At 45.4% G+C, this 22,740-nt stretch overlaps 1 protein-coding gene across 1 annotated transcript in view; it reads left to right on the forward strand.

Moving 5' to 3' along the window:
* Positions 1-22,740, forward strand: part of il12rb2l (interleukin 12 receptor, beta 2a, like) — a 55,523-nt gene that overhangs the window by 27,199 nt on the left and 5,584 nt on the right. The window contains exons 9-16 of the mRNA XM_028822637.2: positions 53-197; positions 611-672; positions 6,235-6,496; positions 9,462-9,668; positions 9,770-9,871; positions 14,408-14,563; positions 17,652-17,786; positions 21,454-21,544. Of these exons, the coding sequence (XP_028678470.2) occupies positions 53-197; positions 611-672; positions 6,235-6,496; positions 9,462-9,668; positions 9,770-9,871; positions 14,408-14,563; positions 17,652-17,786; positions 21,454-21,544 (1,160 nt within the window). The remainder of the gene's footprint in view (positions 1-52; positions 198-610; positions 673-6,234; positions 6,497-9,461; positions 9,669-9,769; positions 9,872-14,407; positions 14,564-17,651; positions 17,787-21,453; positions 21,545-22,740) is intronic.

Below are 22,740 nucleotides of genomic sequence, written 5' to 3' on the forward strand. Positions count from 1 at the left end.
CGACTTGTTTGTCTTTTTTGTTTTTTGTAGTAACGTTTCTGATCAATTTCAGGTTGATGGGGAGGATGTGGGGATCGAGTACAATCTCGAAGACCCCCAGCCTTACACGGTGTACTGGTTCCAAGTCCGATGCACCTGCAATGGAAACGTGTGGAGCGACTGGAGTGAACCCTCGTCTGTGCGCAGCATGGAGGAGTGTAAGAGCCAATGTATCGCCTTGGTGGGGGGCATCTATCTGGGTGTCTGCCTTTGTTGGCCTGATGGGGGGGTCTGTCTGCCTGCCTGCCTGCCATTGTTGTTAGAGGAATATGTCTACTGCGGTGGGTTGGCACCCTGCCCGGGATTGGTTCCCTGCCTTGTGCCCTGTGTTGGCTGGGATTGGCTCCGGCGGAACCATGTGACCCTGTGTTCGGATTCAGCGGGTTGGATAATGGATGGGTGGATGGAATATGTCTGCCTGTCTGGCAGGCTTTCTGTCTGTCTGTCTGCTTTGAAGTCCATCCCTAAGCTGAGTGGATGTTCGATTTGTTTTAGTGTCGGGCCCCCCCTGCTGTACCCCATTGTGCTCATCACGTGTGTTTTCTCCTCTCTTCGTTTGTCGTCCCTGCAGCACCAGTCGGACCCCTTGACGTGTTCATCGATCTGACAGACAGCCCTGCTCTTGTCTGGAAGGTAAGGCTGGAGTTGATGGGTTCACATCGAGAGTTTTTCATCCTCTGCTCCTTTTGAAATTTACAGATTGTTGAATACCCTTAACGCATATCACGCACTATGGGGGGTTCTACCGAGAAAGTCCGCTAGTCCCTTTGTAATGAGCATGGGCACTCTTTAGTGGGGCACTTCTTGTCCTCTCAGCCCTTTAAACCTTAAGCGTCATTCGCACTCGTCGCCCACTTTCTGAGGTTCACCTGCTTTTTATTGCAGTTTTCCTGTTCCGTCAGACAGCCTATAACTGATGTATACATGATGAGCCAATTTCTGCCCATCTGGCAGTTACCTTCTGCTGGGCATATTCAGAGTTGACATCTGAAATGCGCCATCTGTTAGAATGTATTTTGTAATGCTTGTCGTCATGAACTGCATTGTATTTTTCTTTCCAACAGATGGTGCATTGTAAACCTTAGCACTGCTGTTTTAGAATCCAATAGCAAATGCCAGATAATTGAGACGCCATGAGCGCACTAACATGGAAATAAATAAACATGCATCTTGTTTTGTATTTGCTTTGATCTTCCTTCCACACCAAAATAGCATTTTCAACCGCGGTAAAGAAATCGTTTCGAAGCTGTGTCGATGGAGGGTCTTGTGTAACATTGGGGAGGGAGGGGAGGAGCTTTTTAAGAACGCTGATGTGTGATGGCCATGTGATCAGGTGCCAGCCTCAGTCTGCTCTGATATCTGCCCTCTGTGATTTCATCTTCACTGTCGGCGTCCCTAACTTCCCTGAATCGGCCACCAGGTGTCCCACTCCAAAATGTTTCACTGTCCTTATTTTGGCAGGTCTCCTAGTGTTGGTAACCTTACACTCGCTTGTATCTTTTAAAGGCAGTTGTACTTCATCGTCTGCCCACCCAGAGAAGTCCGTTTTGGTTTTTTTTCATCTTTTGTTCAGCATTTCAATTTTCTTTGGTTGCATCATAAAACAAATGGCACGCATATGCTTGGCTAATGAACTGTACCGACATAACAGGTAAGATTTACCCATTTTCTGCTTTTTTAGTCTTTTAGAAAATGGTCTGAAAATGGCAATGCAGATGGACAATTTTTAAAACAAAACCCACTAGAGGGGGAAATCACTGTCAAACCCCCGGCTAATACTAAGAGCAAGCACTGAATCTTTATAAAATGAGAGCTTTATTCTTCACAAAAACAATATTCTAATCGCAATGAAGCTCCATGGAGAGCATAAAAGCCAAAATGGAATTGCACTCCAAATCCAACAAATCCCAGATGGACTCCAAAACCAAAACACAGAGCAGAAGGTCGAAAAATTGAAATCGGGAAAACTCGCAAAGCATTCAGAATTTACAAAAAGCACAAGGACTCGCCACTCCAAAGCGCACTCGAAATGAACTGGCAGGAACCGTAGGAGACCCTCCAGATTTATAGGACGGAGGGCAGTTCCTGGTGGTGATTGGCAGGTGGCCCCGCCTCTTGGAGGACCACCCACAAAACACCAGGCACATAACAGAGGCGGTAATCGTAATATAGCAAAATCAAAAATTAGGAACACTGCAAATAATGAAACTTAGTAAAAAAAATGAATATAAAGGACATGAAACAAGGACTTGGAAAACCCCACCATTGGAGTGGGGGGGGGGGGGGGGGGCTGAAATAAAACCCCACCAATGAATCAAAATGGCAAAGCACAGCAAAAACACTCGACAAACACCCTCTGTGGGAGACCCTCTGGATTTATAGGCTGGAGAGCAGTTCCCACTTGGTGATTGGCAGGTAGCCCCGCCTCCTGGGGGAGGGACCAACCCCAGAACACATGGAGCTTATATACAGTGCATATACAAACCCAAAAATAAAAAATGACATACATCATCACCATAAATCAAAGAATCAAAAAAGAGAGACGTGAAACATAAATTTGAACCCCAGCCAGGGGAGGAACCTTGGCTGAGACGTGACCCACATTTTCAAATCTACCCCTGTTAGTGTTTACTACGCCTGTAACTGAAAAAAGGAAAAATTTAAAATGAGAGCAGAAATAATCATGTAAGTTAACAACAAATTCAGGACCTGAGTTTGAGACCCCCGCCATCAGACCATCCACTACTTTCTGCTGGGGGTCTAGGGGGGGGTTAGCATTTCCTCTTACAGACTTTTTTTTTTAAATTTCATATCAATTTCTTCCATTTAAAATTTCCTTTATTAGGTTATAGTGTTGGTTGTAACGCCATCTGTTGGAACGAAAAATGTATCCGTACACGCGACAGACGTCTTGCTGTGTGTTAAGGACACACAAAAATGCCCAAATATTATTGTGAGGGAGGAGGCCTAGGAAATAATCAACAAGCAGTGAACTGAAGTCAAAAAGGAATTGCGAGGCTCAAAATACCAGGAGACAAAGCAAGAATGAGTAACCAGAACAAGAGGGCAAAACGGAATCGAAAACGAGAGAAACAAGCCTGTCGCTAGGGCCTGCTGGAGTTAACGGAGTATTCCACCCAAACACGATATTGTTTAATGTGCCTTACCTCACGTACTTTATAGTGATGGATGAGAAACGTTTTGAATCTCGTGCTTTCATGAGGTCACCGGAAAAGGGTGTGTGACGCCTCCGATATCTGTCAAAGGACGAAGGTCTAAGTCTTTAGAGTCCTGGTGCTTTCTGTTTGTGAGACATGGATGCTATCCAGAGACCTGAGACTTCAGTGCTGTGTCTCTTCAGAGGGTCCTTGGGTCCCACTGGTTTGACTTTGTCCCAAATGAGGCACGTGACCCGCATGGTGAGGGAGCGTCAGTTACGGCACTACGGCCATGTGGCACGATTACCCGAGGATAATCCGGACCCTCATTGTTGAGGGCCAGGCTAAGGGGATGCCCAAGTAACACCTGGCTGCAGCAGATAGGAGGGTGGGACTGGACCGCGAATCTACCCTTGGAGGGGTGAGGGGATTGCCAACCAGGATCCTGAGGTGTTTCTTTGTGTGGTGGGTGTGGTAACGCGCTGTGCCAGTGCAGACTCCCCAACCTGACCTGACCTGGTGCACTTAGACTCCCGGGTTCTTCTCATACGCAGTACTTTCAAACCAAGTAGCTGAGCAAACTCCAGACACAGTTACACCCAACACAGTCACGGGTTCAAATGTGGGCTGGCTGTTATCATGCATAAAGGAGGTAAGACATTTTAACGGATTTAACAGACAAACGTCCATGAAAAAAAAAAAAAATCACGTGTTACTTATGTCAAATGGTCCACAGGCAGAGTCACCCTGTTGCTTGCTCACAACATCTGAGACGTGTATATTGAAATTTTTTTAAAGTAACCACTTCCGGAAAGCGCGCTCATGAATGAGGAAAGAACGCACGTGCGCATGCAGCAAGTGATGCTTCGGGGGCAGCCAACAAATAAGGAGGAGTCCTGACCAATGAATAAAGGAAGGTAGGCGGGTCTTCAACCTCCTCGTTCACGACAGCACTTTTCAGAAGTAGTGTAGTTCTAAAAATGTTAGTGAAAATGCATATTTTGGACGTTGAGAGTACGCGACTGGGCAACTTTGCCTGTGGATTACGCGACACGAGTAACGTGAGATTTTTTTTTTCGCAGACGTTTTGATATTGTTTATTTTGGCATTGGTCTGTCAAATTTGTCAAATCGTAAACTTTCTTACCTCCTTTTTACATGAAAACATGAGATGTACACATTTTTTTTCTTGATCATCACATGGGGTAAGCAACATTTAAGGAAAATATCGTTTTTATGAGTAAGCAGCTGGGCGACTTTACCTGTGGATTACGCAACACGAATAACATGAGATTTTATTTTCGCGGATGTTTTGATATTGTTCGTTTTGGCATTGGCCTGTCAAATTTGTCAAATCGTAAACTTTCTTACCTCCTTTCTGCACGAAATCACAAGACATACATGTTTTTTTTTCGACTATCAACATAAAGCATGTGGGGTAAATATTTAAGGAAAACATCGCTTTTGTGAGTAAGCAACTGGGCGCCTTTGCATGTGGATTACGTGACACGAGTAACGTGAGATTCATTTTCGCAGATGTGTGGATATCGTTTGCTGTTGCATTGGTCTGTCAAATTTGTCAAATCGTAAACTTACCTCCTTTCTGCATGGAAACGTGAGATGTACATATTTTTTCTCAACCATCACATGGAGTAAGCAACATTTAAGGAAAATATCGATTTTGTGAGTAAGCGACTGGATAACTTTGCACGTGAATTACGCGACACGAGTAATGTGAGATTTTTTTTCCGCGGATGTTTTGATATTGTTCATTTTGGCATTGGTCTGTCAAATTTGTCAAATTGTAAACTTTCTTACCTCCTTTCTGCATGAAATTACAAGATACCCCACGTGCTTTATGTTGATGGTCGAAAAAAAAGTGTATAAGTATTTAAGGAAAATATCGATTTTGTGAGTAAGCGACTGGATAACTTTGCACATGAATTACGCAACACGTGTAACGTGAGATTTTTTTTCCGCGGTTGTTTTGATATTGTTCGTTTTGGCATTGGTCTGTCAAATTTGTAAAATCGTAAAATTTCTTACCTCCTTTCTGCGTGAAAACGTGAGATGTACATATTTTTTCTCGACCGTCACATGGAGCAAGCAACATTTAAGGAAAATATCGTTTTTGTGAGTAAAGCGACTGGGCGACTTTGCCTGTGGATTACGTGACATGAGTAACGTGAGATTTTTTTTTCGGCAGATGTTTGGATATTGTTCGTTTTGGCATTGGTCTGTCAAATTTGTCAAATCGTAGACCTTCTTACTACCTTTCTGCGTGAAATCACAAGATATGCAAGTTTTTTCTCGACCGTCACCATAAAGCACGTGGGGTATCTTGTGATTTCATACAGAAAGGAGGTAAGAAAGTTTACGATTTGACAAATTTGACAGACCAATGCCAAAACGAACAATATCAAAATATCCGTGGAAAAAAAATCTAATTTATTTAACGAGAACATCGTTTTTGTGAGTAAGCGACTGGGCGACTTTGTATGTGGATTACGTGACACGAGTTACGCGAGAATAATTTTCAGGGACGTTTTGATATCGTTTGCTGCTGTTCTGTGTTGGCCCTTCCGCTGCGACTGTTGACTTTCTTACATACTTTACACATGAAAACACGAGATTTCAATTTTTCCTCGGCCGTCCCCATAAAGCACATGTGGTGAGTAACATTGAAGTGAAATATCGTTTTCAGGTGGAGTATCCTTTACAGATAACTAGCACTAAAGAGGATGAGAGATTTTGTGGCCACCGAGAGAGAAGTTAAAGTTGACACGTTCTGATGTTTTTAAGTCTCATCCTGATGATGTCACAGGTGTGACTGATAACGTAAATAACGAAAATCAAGACGGTAATAAAAATAAACTTTTTAATTTCATTCCAAACTAATAACAGAATTCAGTTCTATTCATATTTAAACATCTCGAAATGCACTTCTTCTATTGGTAATCCTTTAGCCTTCAACCTGTTAATCTGCAGATGGAGGCTTTACCAGTTTCCTAAGTTATTTCCCGATTCTTTTGTTTTAGACACTACCGATGAATCAAGCCAGAGGGAAAATACTGGGATATGTGGTATGTTTTACGGGCACAGATGGCAGCAGCGTGATGGTCAACAGCACCGTGGAGGACTTCAACTGCTCCTCAGAGAAAGAGGAAGAACAGCAGAGATGGAATAGTCGTCAAATTTGCAACATCCCCTTTCCGGAAAACTGGACGGGCATGGCCAGCATCGTTGCGTACAGTGCAGCTGGGAAAACGGAACCCACCGAACTTCTTTTCACTGGCCTCGGTAGGGGAAATCACCGAAACCGTCAGGGCTGTGATGGGCTTACTGCAGGGAGAGGAAGCCATGAAACGCCACTTCTGCAGGATTAGCCGGCACTCCTGCCCTCTGATATTAGTGCCCACCACTTGCTCTCTCTGTCTCCTGTTAATAGTGCCCTCATCTGTGGACTGTCCCGCTTGCTACGTGTGCCTTGTGCCCATCTCTTAATTTATTAGTACCCTCGCCTGCCTTCTCTTTCACTTGCCGTTTGTGCGCTTGGCGTCTCTCTCTCTTGTCTGTTGTTATTGCCCTCCGTGGCTGCCCGTTTCACTTGCTATTTGTGCTCTCAGTATTAGTTATTAGTGCCCTCCACAGGCCTCAGTTTTACCAGTTAGTACCCTTTGTTTGGTCACGATGGGGTCCTGAGTGACCCTGTTCTCCCCTTTATGCTGTTTATTACGTAGGCCAGAACAGGATGGCCCGAGTCCCGTAGTCTTATCACATCTGTTAGGGTTGACATCTTTTCCCTTCTACAACCCCAGACAACTCGATAGGAGTGCCAAAGTGGGCAGAAGAGAACGTTACAAAAGTCTTCATGTGTTATGACAGGTAATATGCCCAAAATAAATAAACAAAGTGAGAAAAATGAGTGTGGCAAACGTACCACTACAACATAAGTAGAGGCTGACTACCAGGTGGCTCGCTGTCTTCTGTTCTGCTCCGGCTTCGTCTTCGTCCCCACAGCGATGGCCTGGCCTTCTCCTCCATGGATAGGAAATGGCAGAGACAGAGGTTTGTTGTCTTTGCAGGTCTCGTTTATGCAGTCCTAGAGATCCTGGAGGGGCCTATTGAAAGCAGGGCTGGATTAACTGTTAAGCAAAGTAAGCACGTGCTTAGGGCATCAAGGAGAGGGGCACCACAAAAATTTTCCATTGCCAGATTTACCATGGACCATATGGGGCAAAACTGCAAATGGTGCAGCGGAAACAGAAGCGGGCTCTGACATTAAATGAAAACAATTACATATTGTGAAGGCTAGGGGGCGTCAGTGTGCCAAAAACACGAATACACCAAACATTCCCGGGTTCAAATAAAGGGGTGTTTTTTATGCAAATACTGTACCTCACAAAAACTCCAAAGCACAAGTGATCTCTCCTCCAATCACCTGTCCTCTCTCCACTACCACACTGCCCTCCTCCTCCTCCTCCTCCAGTCGAGTGTTGCTCGTCCTCCTCACAGCTCCACACTCACTTGGACAAGGGAGTGCGGACCCTTTAATTGAGGATCCAGGAGTACTTCCAGTGCCAGGGCTGTTGCCACACAGAAGTCCAACATAGCAGGGAGTACATTTCCCTGCAGCGCCCTCATGTGGCACCCATGGACTACAATTCCTGGCATTTCCCGCTGGTTCCCGAATGGGTGCCAATGGCTGCCATCTAGTGACTGGGGGGAATAAACACCCCCCCACAGAGACAGTCCCTCCCTGTCCTCCTCTTTTATCCCAGCCAGGGAATGTGCTTCACAAATGTTGGGTTGGGATGCCCATCCACTTGCCTGGAGCTTCCCACCCAGGGTAAGGAATCCTCTTCTTTTCTGGCTGAGATGTCCATCCATCCATTTGGGGAGCCTTGTCCAGGTGGGAAATCCTTCCCTCTCTCAGCTGGGATGCTTTTCTGTCCACTAGGGGGCCTACCGTCCAGGTAGGGTATCTTCCCATCTCCTTGTCGGGATGCCCGTCCATTACATGTGCCACCTACAATGTTTATACAATAATAAAAATAATCATAGATGTTAATGATGTATATTAATCTTGGGGATACAACCAAATTAGAATCTGGCAAATGCCACACCGTCCACCAAGGTCCGCATGATGGTTCTTGTCTTGGCCATATCGGCGATCCCGTTCAGTCGCCCACTGAGAGTGAGTTCAGCGCACTCACCCTGACGATTCTCCTTTCATCAACAAGACATTTCCATCCTCGGCACTGCCACTCACTGCGTGTGTTTCGTTTTTTTCGCACCGTTCCCGGTAAACTCTCCAGACCGTCATGTGTGAAAATCCCAGGAGATCAGCAGTTCCAGAAATACACAAACCGTCTCATCTGGCAACAGCACTCAAGTCACGGTCGAAATCACAATTTCCCCAATTGTGGTGTTTGAGGTGAACGGAAGCTGCTGACCTGAATCTGCCGGATTGGAGGCGTCGCACTGCTGCCACATGATTGGCTGATCAGGTAATTGCACAGATAGGCAGGTGCCAAGGGAGTGTGCATTAATATCTTCTTTACTGCCTAATTCTGAGCCTTGAGATTACTAAATCCGCTCAGGTTTGCCGACTTTAATAAATAAGGTAAGACTTGGCCTTGAAAAAGCGGCTCAAGACTTAACTGGAAGCCAGTGCAGCGACGCAAGAACTGCAGTTGTAAAGTCGTGCTGCTGATTTAGAATTGTAATCCTGGCTGACCTGTTTAGAATAAAATGAAAAATAGGAAGGTGATGTCTTACATGATTAGCAGTTACTGACCTTAGCATTCCTGCTGAACTCTTGATGTCCGCCATGGACATCTAGAAATTTCTCTTGCTTCTTTGCTGTTTGTTTCATTTTTTTATTAAATCACTTTTCTTGCTTTCCCTAACGCTTCACGCCTTCGCCACGTTGCCTGCCAGGCTTGCTTTGAAAACGTTTACGACCGTGGATGTGCTTAAGCTGAGATTTGGAAAACGTGTGAACCAGACGATAACGCCCCGGTCGGCCAGTCCCGTACCCGAGTTCGAGATGTGGCAGAATGTGTGTTTTTTTAAATCTTGTTTCTGGGGATACTCTGATAATTGCGTTTAGAGGACGTGGGAAGGACTTTGCTGCCTATTTACTTCCAAGCACCCACCTGTCTAACGTGCCCGTAGAGCCCCCCCCCCCCCCCCCGAAGCACAATACGTGTTCTTTTTGACTCGTGCGCCAGACATTAACGCCATCTTTGTTGTCTAACAGGCCCTTCGGCTCCTGCGGATCTGCGAGTACATGTGGTGGACACTCCACGGGGAAAGGGCTTCACTTTGTCTTGGTGTCCCCCACCGGATGTCCCAGCGAGACTCTTACAGGAGTATCTGGTGCAGAGCAGACAGCTGGCCAAAGGTCAGTGCAGCAGTCTGGAGTGGAGGAGGCTGAACACGAGCAGCACCGCCGCCACCTTGAACGGTAGGACAGACAGCGTGGGGTTTGGGCTGGGGGGGTCGTCGGTGAACTGAAGGAGACGTCTAAACCCCCGTCTTTGTGGTCTGTGCGTTTGCCTCTGACAGGTGACTTTAAGCCCTTTGTCCCATATGTGGTGTCTGTCTTTGCTGTGTCCAGTAAGGGGATCAGCCACCCGGCTTCTTGTCTGGCCTACGCAGACGAGGCAGGTCAGTTTACTTCTTCTCTTCTCTCTGTACGTTATTTGGGAGCGACAGAAAAGAGCCATCGTGGCTTAACGGTGAGGAATGTGACTGGAAAGAGCAAGGCTGCTGGTTCAGACTCCACTCATTGACGGATTCTGTGTCCTTCAACATGTCACATGCAACGCTTTACTGTGTATCTGCACTCCGCGGCCACTTTATTAGGTACACCTGTCCAGCTGCTCGTTAACGCAAATATCTAATCAGCCAATCACACGGCAGCAACTCCATGGATTTTGGCCTGTAGACTTTGTCTAGAAGTTCAAACTGAGCATCAGAATGAGGTAGTGACTTTGAATGTGGCATGGCTGTTGGTGCCAGGCGGGCTGGTCTGAGTATCTCAGAAACTGCCGATCAAATGGGATTTTCACACACAATCATCTCTAGGATTTACAGGGAATGGTCCGGAAAAGGGAAAATACCCAGTGGGTGGCAGTTCTGTGGGTGAAGATGCCAGAGGTCAGAGGAGAATGACCAGACTGGTCTGAGCTGATAGAAAGGCAACAGGAACTCAAATAAGCACTCGTTACAACCGAGGTTTGTAGAAGAGCATCTCTGAACACACAACACGTCAAACCTTGAAGCAGGTGAGCTACAGCAGCAGGAGACCCCACTGGGGGCCACGAACAGGCAATTGAGGCTACAATTCACATGGGCTTACCAAAACTGGACAATAAAAGATTGGAAAAACATTGTCTGGTCTGATGAGTCTCGATTTCTGATGGTAGGGTCAACAACATGAAAGTGTGGATCCATCCTGCCTTGTATCAACGGTTCACACTGCTGCTGGTGGTGTGATGGTGTGGTTGATATTTTCTTGGCACACTTTGGGCCCCGAGCATCGTTTAAATGCCACGGCCTACCTGAGTATTGCTGCTGACCGTGAAGTCGCAAAATCAACCGGAACGTTCAAGCAAATTCTAGAAATAAACCTGATCTAAATCTGTTAAGTAGTTCTCTCGTTCGCTAGCTAAGCGGAGGTAAGGTACACGTCCTGAGGCTGGCGCATGAGTGAGGAGGTCCTGCAAACCCCCCCCAATATACCCGTCTCTCTCAGATTCGCGCAAATAAATCGAAACCGCAAGTGAACTATGATACTTAGCGCAATGAGAGAAGTCGTGAAATCAACGGGAATGTTCAAGCAAATTCTAGAAATAATCCATTCATCCATTACCCAACCTGCTATATCCTAACTACAGGGTCACAGGGGTCTGCTGGAGCCAGTCTCAGTCAACACAGGGTGCAAGGCAGGAAACAAACCCCGGGCAGGGTGCCAGCCCACCGCAAATTCTAGAAATAAACCCAATGAAAATCTGTTAAGTAGTTCTCTCGTTTGCTAGCTAAGCAGAGGTAAGGTATGCCCCGAGGCTGGCGGTAAGTGAGTGAGGAGAGCCCATGATTCTGTTACACCTAATAGCTTTCTTCTTGTTGAAAAAAAAAAACTCAACATTTTTGGTTAAACATAATGCTAATGAGGTGGGAAAGCAATAATAGGATAAGGTTAGAGTTTTGGGGACACCTTATGGCCAACCCCATAAAATTCATAGCGATAAATTGAAAGAAAATGCGTGTTAATGACTCAAAAAGCATGTCGTCCCGGCTTCCGTCTTAGGTAAACTGACTAGAATGGCGGCTCCTCTGAGCTAAAGGCATTCTGGGAGGAAGAGGCGGGGCCAGGTGGATGGACCCCGGAAGTAACGCCTGACCAATCAGGCTTTCTGCAGAAGGGGGAGAAGGGAGGTTGTTAGCGCACGGTGCCACCTCCTGTCTCGGAGGAGAATTTCCGTCAGCCGGGCCTTCAATCTGTTTCCCATGTGCCCAGGCGTGACGGAGGTTAAAGATAAAAATCAGACAGTAGATATGAGATATTGTCATGGTGTCATCAACACGAATGGCTGCTGAGTAGCCCTGTGACTTGAGGATCAAAACTGTCCCAGAATGGCGTCACGAGATCCTGATAGATGAAGGAGAAAAGTAACTCTGCAGGACGGGTTCCCTCTTTAGTAATACCGAGAGCAGTGACATGCGGTGAGGTTCATGGCTGGTGACTCCTTCAGATTTACAAATATATGAACACAAAAGCGCTGCTGCCTCGCAGTAAGGAGACCTGTGGTTCGCTTCCCGGGTCCTCCCTTTGTGGAGTTTGCATGTTCTCTCCCCGTGTCTGCGTGGGTTTCCTCCCACAAACCAAAGACATGCAGGTTAGGTGGATTGGCAATCCTAAATTGTCCCAAGTGTGTGCATGGTGGGTGGGTTGGTGTGTGTGCCCTGCGGTGGGCTGGCGCCCTGCCCGGGGTTTGTTTCCTGCCTGTGTTGGCTGGGATTGGCTCCAGCAGACCCCCGTGACCCTGTAGTTAGGATATAGCGGGTTGGATGATGGATTGATGAACCCAAAAGAGTCGCTTAATCACTATTCATTTGGCAGCCAGCCTACACATTGCCAACTGGATATGTTTCATATCTCATCAGCATTCTTTATACACACACACAGGTAAGGCTAAGAAAGAACGTTACGTCTATAGCAGTGAGAGAGATATATAGATAGATAGATAGATGATACTTTATTAATCCCAAGGGGAAATTCACATACTCCAGCAGCAGCATACTGATAAAGAAAACATTAAATTAAAGAGTGATAACAATGCAGGTATAACAGACAGTAACTTTGTATAATGTTAACGTTTACCCCCCCGGTGGAACTGAAGAGTCGCGTAGTGTGGGGGAGGAACGATCTCCTCAGTCTGTCAGTGGAGCAGGACGGTGACAGCACTCTGTCGCTGAAGCTGCTCCTCTGTCTGGAGATGATCCTGTTCAGTGGATGCAGTGGATTCTCCATAATTGACAGGAGTCTGCTCAGCGCCCGTCGCTCTGCCACAGATGTCAAACTGTCCAGCTTCGTGCCTACAATAGAGCCTGCCTTCCTCACCAGTTTGTCCAGGCGTGAGGCGTCCTTCTTCTTTATGCTGCCTCCCCAGCACACCACCGCGTAGAAGAGGGCGCTCGCCACAACCGTCTGATAGAACATCTGCAGCATCTTATTGCAGATGTTGAAGGACGCCAGCCTTCTAAGGAAGTATAGTCAGCTTTGTCCTCTCTTGCACAGAGCATCAGTATTGGCAGTCCCGTCCAGTTTATAACCCAGCTGCACTCCCAGGTATTTATAGGTCTGCACCCTCTACACACAGTCACCTCTGATGATCACGGGGTCCATGAGGGGCCTGGTCCTCCTAAAATCCACCAGAGCGGAGAGAGCGCATTTGCTCCTCACCCTCCATGTGTTCTAAATTTGCCGTTGCAATCCCACAATTCACACTCATTCAATACAAACGAAAGTATAGAGTGGTGTACAAGAAAAAACGGATTTCAATTTTGACCTTAATTGAAATATTTAGTTGTTTTTAAAATCTTTTAATTCTGATACATTAACCAATTTTAATACAGACTGTTCAACAAAAGGATAACAAGAAAAACAAAAGAATATTTTATTTAAGGTCAAAATTTAAATAGGGATTGTTTTTTGTTTTCTTAGTCTGATCCCATTTTTTTATAAAATTGAAAACCGTTTTATGATCTTTACCTTTATTTGTAAATGAAGTCCATGCGCCTGTCCTTCTCCACGAAAATCTCTGTCACTTTCTTGTAAAAGTCCTCCTTATTTTCTTTTGTTTTAAAAGTCTTTATCTTCTATGTTGGCAGTCTGTCGAAACAAAAAATAAAAATAAGCGGACTGCTGCAGTGCACGTGACTTTCTGATGTAGCTAACTTATCGGCGCCTCTGCGGAGAAGAACCGCAGCCACGAGCAGCTGTTGAGCTCACATGCGCCCCCTTCAGGACGGCACGGTACTGTATACCTCACGCTGTGCCTTTTCACTGCGGTTTTATGTCCGATCAGAGAGACTAAATATGTCACACACATTCATTAAAGATATTAGCCAGACTGTGGAAAGTCGGGGTGTATAATAAACGTGTCTGCACACATTATATTGGCGACATACAGAGAAACAGCAACAGGCACGCGCTAATTGAGGGCATCAACCCCGTCAGTGTGCGAGGAGAGCGCACCTCGCGTTTCTCCTCTGTAATTCAACAGGAAATGCGCTAATTCAGCGATTTTAACTATAAAAATGATCAAAATTATTGGAGTCATACAGAAAACAAATTTATAGCACAGACCAGTGGACACATTTATTTGATGTTATCATTATTAGTTTTTTTTACTTTTCACGTCCCTAACCGAGAGATTTTGTAAATCACAATTCAGTAATGACAAATCCCACCCTTTGTTTTTACCTTCCTGTGGGCCGTTCACTGGACTCCTGCTTTCTACATCTTTGCAGCACTTTAATGTTAGTTCAGGTTCATTTCCAGTCTCTGGTGGGTCTGACTGGTGTAGCCTTCGAACGAATTTTTTTTTGGGGTTCTGTTTACATGTCTGGTATTTCTTTGCACACATCTGCACATGTTATTGAATTTCTTCCTAACTCTGTCCTGCTGTCACACAGCCCCCTCAGCTGGTCCCCCGCTGTCATTCTTCAGTGTCACCACCTCCACTATCAACGTGAGTTGGGAGGAAATTCCACTGACCCACAGGAAAGGTTTTATCCGCTTCTACCATCTGGCCTGGGGAAAAGTGCAACTGGGCATCACTCCTGTGAGGGGTAAGTATGAGGAGACCACCCGCTGTGCAAAACAGAACAGCGATGCTGTTGGGAAAGAGCAGGGGCACTCGACTCCAGTCCTGGAGGGCCGCAGTGGCTGCAAGTTTATCCTAACACAGGGTCACGGGGGTCTGCCCAAAGGGGACTGGGCGGTCTCGTGGCCTGGAACCCCTACAGATTTTATTTTTTTTCTCCAGCCTTCTGGAGTTTTTTTTTTGTTTTTTCTGTCCACCCTGGCCATCGGACCTTACTCCTTTCTATGTTAACTAATGTTGTCTTATTTTAATTTCTTATTTGTCTTTTATTCTTCTTTTCTTCATTATGTAAAGCACTTTGAGCTACTTTTTGTATGAAAATGTGCTATATAAATAAATGTTGTTGTTGTTGTTGCTGGAGCCAATCCCAGCCAGCACAGGGCACAAGGCAGGAACAAATCCTGGGCAGGGTGCCATCCCACTGCAGGACACACACAATATCACACCAAGCACACAGTCTTTGGACTGTGGGAGGAAACCCAGGCAGACACAGGGAGAACATGCAAACTCCATGCAGGGAGAACCTGGGAAGTGAACCCAAGTCTCCTTACAGCGAGGCAGCAGTGCTACCACTGCGCCACCATGCCGCCCCTGTACAAAATTGTACTCATCTGAATTGATTAATTTGTTAAAATAACTGGACTGACAAACAGGTGGTGGACGTTATAAATAAAAATCACTTCAAGTGATACTTTTATCTGAGAAGATAAGCATAGATTACATGATTCCCATTGTTTTCGCTCAGAAATGGAATTAACTGATTAAGCTCTGTGCTCTCTTTGTTTTTTGTTCGATACTTCTTCACTTTAAGATCCAATATGAATTCTGGTGTGTATTTGGTTGTTATAATAGGGTTGGGTATATTTCCTGATGTCCTGGCTAAATTGTCCACCATGGCCTAGTCATTCTGGCCCCCTAATCATATCCTTTCTCTAATTGGTTAACTGTCACCACTTTACCACCTAATAGCTCATGAGTGGTGAGCGGACTGGCACAGTAATGGCTGCTGTCACATCACCCAGGTGGTGGTTGAAGTGGCTCCCCACTCCCTGTGTAAAGCACTTTGAATGTTGAGGGAAACGCTATATAAATGTAAAAAAATATAAAAAATATAATTATTAATTAAAAAATAAAAATATTTATTTATTGAACATTCATCTGAAAAGACAAATTTCCCCATCGAGACAAATCTATCTATCTGTCTATCTATCTGTCTGTCTGTCTGTCTGTCTGTCTGTCTGTCTGTCTGTCTGTCTGTCTGTCTATCTATCTATCTATCTATCATACAATGCCTTTCATATCTATCTATCTATCTATCTATCTATCTATCTATCTATCTATCTATCTATCTATCTATCTATCTATCTATCTATCTATCCTTTTCAGAGATAGTGTGGCAATGTTGTTGTATCGATCAGTACATAAAGAAACCTCCAGGTTGTAATTTCCAAATGCCTTCTTTATTACAGTAAAATCTCTGTCTTACCATCTCCTTCTAGGAACTCTCCTCCCATCCCTCTCCAAGTTCTTTTTATGTATGTGTACAGTGCCACCTACAGTCCAAATTAATGACATAACAAAGATGTCCTCAGAATTTAATGGATGTTTCAGGCAATTCATAACACAGCAAAGCCGAACGTTTTCTCACCGTGATGACATCTCGCACTGCCACACGGTGCAGGGGTGGCCCTGGGCAGAGAAAGAATCGGTGGCCCCTTCGCCCGCCAATGTCAATATGGTATCTTATGCACAGCGGATGGCTACGTCCCTTGCGGACACTGCATAGCCGCCTCGTGCTCATGACACGCTTCTACATGCGCGTGTCTGTAACTTGAAAACCAAGTGGCGGCCCATGATATTTTCATTAGGGCAGAACGTTATAATACTACATATAGCTTATTGTTCCGACTCTAGCAACATTAGATAGATAGATAGATAGATACTTTATTAATCCCAAGGGGAAATTCACAATTAGTAAATACAGCGTACTAATTAACAAGAAACATGTTTTTCAGCCACATTGCTGTCAGCTGTGTCGTTATTTTCTCTTTCTGTTTTATATTCAATATATATTGGCATCTGCGGTGGGTTGGCGCCCTGCCCGGGATTGGTTCCCTGCCTTGCGCCCTGTGTTGGCTGGGATTGGCTCCAGCAGACCCCCGTGACCCTGTGTTCGGATTCAGCGGGTTGGAAAATGGATGGATGGCTGGATATATTGGCGTGGCGGCCCCTTGTATTTGGCGGCCCTGTGTGGGTGCACAGTTTGCACATGCCTAAGGCCGCCCCTGCACGGTGGAATCTTCCAGATTTGCGTAAAGTACGCATGCAAGTATGAACAGTACACAGGCGCACGCCTCACGTGAAGTATAAACCCGGCCTTTGACATCTCGAATGACTTTGTCAGAGAAGACCGACAGATTACGTTGTCTGCCGTTGCTTCACATTTGGATAGCAGCAGTGGATCTGCATGATGACTTGGGGTGCCGTAAAGATTGCGCAAGCTGGCTACCCAAACAGTTGACTGATCCTTCGGTCAATTTCAGCAGGTTTCACTCCCCCTGCCCAAAGAAATCTCATGCTGGCGCATCGTTCAGCAACATTGCAGTCCTGCAGTGGAGCGTCCATGTTCGTGTGACCTTGGCTTCAGCCAGACTAACTGGTGGGCACTGCACTTGGTATGTTCAGACTCCCTGTATCGTGTTCTATTGCGTCAGCTTCTATCCATTGTGGTTACCATGAATTTTTCAAATTGCTTTAACGTTTTGATTTACCATCGTAATTTAAACACCTCATCTTCATCATCTGGTAGGCCTGGCTTTAAATTACAAAACTGGTGGGAATGAAAACCTGCCGCCACTTTGGACCTCCAGGATCGGAGTTGGGCACCCCTGTTCTAGAGGCTTACTGTTTCTCAATTATAGAGCATCCATCTAAAGTGTCTCACCTTCACATACCGGGCGCAACCCTGCTTGTGACGTGAAGAATGAGCGACTGATGGACCCTCGTCTCGCTGCACGCTCCAATTTCTTTGGTCTTGTTGTGTTTCCTTGCAGAGCACATGGTCAACGTCAGCCAGAGGTGGTATGTCATCAAAGATCTAAACCCAAAGGAAAAGTACCAGATCTGGGTGTGCGGCGTCACAAATGGACAGGAGGGCAAGTGCAGCACGCGGATGCACATCATGATAGGTAATGACGTTTATGGCCTTGTTGAGATTTTATGAAGTTCTAAGCTTGTAAACGGCAGAGGTGACTCTGCTCTGTTGGGCCCATAAACCCGCCACTGCTCCATCTTGGGTATGACGTTAATCGCCATCCAGCCCTGCAAGGGGGTCCTCCAACTTAAAGGGGAAAACTTGGGGGTTGGTGGCAGGTTTGTCACTCCAGCCACCATAAAAATAAAAAACTCCCAGTGTTCCACTCCATCTGAACTGGTGTAGGGCTGAACTCGGCTCCTAATCTGGGATTCTGAGGTGGGTTGTCATGTGGTGGGTGCAGCGACCCGCTATATCGGCGCCTGCTCCTAACTCCTCTGTCTCTCTAAGGGACAGATGAGCGGACTTCATCCGACACCGAGGAGTATTCAGGGGTCATTCAGTTACAGCAAGTGATCCACACTACTTGACTGTTGGGACGGTGATCTTACTGTGGAATTCTGGAAGTTTTTTCCTTAAGTATTTGTGACTTCCTGTATGATGTCAGTCTCCATTTTTTGGGGTAATTATGGCGGGCTGGCACCAAATAGGGCACAGTGACCACTGTAACGAGTGTTTGACCCGTTTGGAGATCACAGCTTTCACTAACAGTTTGGTGGAGTCCCAGAGTCTTAATAATGGATTTGTAGTGCTTTCCAGAACAGGACCCCCCCCCCCCCCACCCCACTTTTGCTGTTAATTTTCATAAATCATTATGTGTTAGTTGAATACCCGAGCTGGCAACTTGACTCTGAGAGTAAAAAAAATAAACCTCCCGCTGTTCCAGTGTGGTGCTGAGGTGTTGCCCGCTGCACTCGGGTCCCAATCTGGGTGGTTCAGCGTGTGGTGGGGTGTGGCAACTCGCTATCAGTGTAGCAAAATGCCGTTGTCATTGGCTAAGAGGGTTCAAAAGAAGGGTATGAACAGGCGTGTGATTGGATAAACTGCACTTTGACAAAGGTGTGTTTTATTGGCTAATGAAACCTAAAGGAGATAACAAGCTAGCTAGACAGATAAGTAGAACTTTAATTTCCTCTTGGGGACAAATACGGCCCTTCATACAGAAGTTCAACGAGAAGTCCAGCAAAATTACATCTTTTATTGGCTAACTAAAAAGATTACAATATGCAATCGATTGATTACAACTCAGGGGCCCTGAGATGCTTCGAAAGCTTGCATATTGTAATCTTTAAAGACTCCATTTCCCAGCAGCCCCGAAGGGGATTGCCCTCATTGGATGTCTGAAACGGGCGCAGAGGCTGCTGGGGACTTAAGGAGGCCAGCGAAGCAGCGAGGAGTGTCGCTACATCCCGTCTAACGTAACCAATTAATTCATTCAGTTAATAGAATAACTACTTTTATCATGATTTTATTAAAAATACAACCACATTGTAATTACCCATCATGCTAAACAAGTTTCAAAACTTGTTTGAATAAATTCATTTATTCATTTTATTTAGTCACATATAACCATGAGAATTGTGGTTAAAGAAAAATGTATTTTTTGTTTTTTAGTGTATTTATAACTGAAGTAAATAAAATCGTTTTACTTAAATTTTTTTTTAATTTTTGGAGGTCTGTCCTGATGTTATAACTAGGTAGTGGTGATGGTCAAATATGTCTTCATTCCGGTCATAGCACGATGGAAGAAGATGGTATGTGCACAGTATTTTACATACTAGCTCCAGTGATATGTAGCTCGCGAACGAGCCGGCTCTAAGGGCCGATTCTTTGTAGCGAACGACAAAAGCCGACTCCCGTCGGGGGAGAACCGAATCTTTAGCTGCCCCTGCACAACTCTGCAGAGAATCCGTGTGGGCAGGGGCGGGACTTTATTTTGATTGGCACACAATGCGACCAATCACATCCAAAGTCCCGTCGGGGTTGAGCCGAATCTTCAGCCGCGTCCGCTGAGAATCCATACAGGCAGGGGCGGGACTTTATTTTGATGGATACACCATGCGGCCAATTAAATGCAAAGATAGAGTCTTTTCAAAAATCGACAAATAATCACGGAGATGAGAAATCGCATCAACCCATCCAAGCTGAGGCATCTGATATTTCTGAATGCCAACCTGCATTAAACATTTTTATCTGATGCGTCATAATGTTAAGACTTTGGCCTTTATTTATTTGATTTGGTTGCAGTGGTTCTGTGTTCAGTTGTTCATTTAGAGTTCTGATTAAAATGTTAAACAATAGTAATTGTGTCATTTTTATCAACAAAAAAACTGAATAAAAAATTGACTTACCAACACACAAACCATTCATAATTGGTAAATTAGACTAAAATACAAGGCCCCGAGTGATACTAAATGAAGAGCCATTTGGAAGCTGTAAGAGCCGGCTCTTCTAAGGGAGTCAAACCAAAAGAGCCTTAAATCTTTGAAAAGAGCCAAACCTTCCAACATTACTAGCAACTCCACTGACCAATGAGGAAAGACTGCCTACCAATGAAAACGTCAGATTCCAATCATGTGATTTAAATGCCACGACTGTGTGATTTAAATGGCAGGTGTTGTTGATTCGTCTCAGGAAAAATGAAATCTAGAGATCGTTAACTATAGGGGCGCCATCATTATCTCAGTTTTCCAAAAAACTTGAAAGATGCAACATGCAAGGTTTTTCCATAATTGGTGAGGGCTGCCAGGGTGTCTTCTTTATGGCAGGTGTGATCGTGGTCTCTGGTTTGGACCTCTCGTCACCGTAAGTGGCAGTCCTCCCAGGTGAACGTTGCCGTAGGCACGTCAGCTACGCAAACGAGTTCAACACCACAATCAGCTAGGGACTGATCCGCCGATGCTGGCTTCTTACGCTTGTTTCGATTACTTGCATCAAAATCAGAGTGTGAGAAGTCAGAGTCTAACTCAACGCTAACATTTGAAACATCGTCCACAGAGTTTTTTTTGCTTTTCACATTTTCTTCGATCTCTCACCGGATGTCGATACCATTTTTGCCGCCGTTTGCTCTACGGCTACTCAGGTGAGCCTAGGGAATCTCAGTCAAACCAACAAAGCTAACTTTCCTTCCAACAAAGAGAGAGTCAAACTAAAAGAAGATGGTGGGGTTGGGTCACCGATTACAGTTGATTACCACCCTTAATTGTGACAAAAGCCGACATCAGCCCTGAAAGAGTTAAAAGGCAACATGGCCCATTGGCTGAGGAAGGACAGCAGGCAGTCCAGTCCACTTCGCCGTTACGACTTTTTGTGGCTTCTGCGCTGGTCACACCAAACTCCTTTGACTGCCTGAAAATCCTCACACGTACCTCAAATTTAAGAGAGGGTAAGTAAAGGGCAGGGGACCTCCTGGGAGCAGGCGTTTCACACCGCAACACAACTGGACCCCAAAGTAGTGATTCAGGGCAACACAGCGCTCCCCCAGTAGGACTTGGTCGGGCCATTTTACAGATGAGACCTAAGGGTTCTCTAGCATTACCCCGTGAGAGCTGAAGAACTGAAATGTCCAAAGACGAATGGTTAGGGGCAACGGCACTGGCAATGCCAAATACAGGACGCTGAGTCCCAAAGGTTTTATTTCTTAGGAAAGGTAGGAGCCCCCAAGGTAGAATGTTTAAGTCTGCCAGTATCCAGCTATTATGCTATGATCTGTTTTTGTTTTCCTTAAATTTATAACATGCAATTATTTATTTGCTTTTTAGGGGATGCCTTTAACCAAGGCCTGCTGGGGTTATTTGCATTCATGTTGTTTGTCTTCATCATGCTCATAGTGGCAATGATCTTTCATCAGAAGTAAGCATTTTTGTTTTTTTCTTTAATATATAGTAGACACTGTACATTTGAAAGGGTACACTGGGAGCCGAGCGCCACACACACACACACACACACACACACACACACACCTCATGCAGTGTACACATTCCTCCAGTTAACAGCATGTGCTTAGTTAGCCCTTAATGAATTAACTTAAATGGTGGTTGGGGGTGCCCTTCATTAAAGACATCTTTATTACACGTTGCATCTGAAAAGCCTACAGCATTGTGGAGGGCCACTGTCAGACCCCCGCGGTGTTTTTGTCCCACCTCCATCTGGTAGAAGGTACTGCAGCATCTCAACTCGTCCTGCCAAGTTCTGCAGCAGCTTCTACCCCAGTGGCTGCCCAGACTCTATGCCAACCCCCCCCCCCACGCCCCCACCATGCCTCAGTTCTGCTCCTAGTAGAATGCTTCAGCTGTATTTACATTTAAAAATGGTGAATTAATAAAAAAAGCAATGCACAAGACAAATGAGCCTTAAATTCATGCATGGCTGCCTAATAATTTAAAAAGGAATTCCCATGCACTTAATGCCATACATCAGGTTTTGGATGTGGAACTTAAATAATAATAATCTTTACATTTATATAGTGCTTCTCTTACTACTTAGAGTGCTTTACAGCGTGAGTGGGGAGCCACTTCAACTGCCACTAATGTGCAGCACCCATCTGGATGATATGACGGCAGCCATTTTTGTGCCAGTATGCTCACCACACATTAACTGTTAGGTGGCAAAGTGGTGAGAGAGAGAGAGCCAATTAGAGGCAGGGGATGATTAGGGGGCCTAAATGACTAGGCAGTGGTGGGCAATTTAACCAGGACTTTGGGATACACCCTTCTCTTTATGAAGGATACCAAGGGATCTTTTATGACCACAGCGAGTCGTGACCTCAATTTTAGGCCTCACCTGAAGGACTGAGCCATATTTGCAACACGGTGTCCCCCATCACTGCACTGAGGCATTGGGATCCACACTCAGACCACAGGGTAAGCGCCCCCTGCTGGCCTTACTAATTTTAGTCACTACACAGTGGACCACAGGGCTGATCGGAGGCCTAAACACCTCTTGCTCTTCTCATTATGAATTTTGTACTTCAGTGTGTGGAGACCAGCCCGGACACAGATGGTTTACAACACCACACACGTTTATTGTAGATATTTACAGTGTACCAC

The sequence above is a fragment of the Erpetoichthys calabaricus genome, chromosome 17, assembly GCF_900747795.2.
Source record: "Erpetoichthys calabaricus chromosome 17, fErpCal1.3, whole genome shotgun sequence".
Lineage (NCBI taxonomy): Eukaryota > Metazoa > Chordata > Cladistia > Polypteriformes > Polypteridae > Erpetoichthys > Erpetoichthys calabaricus.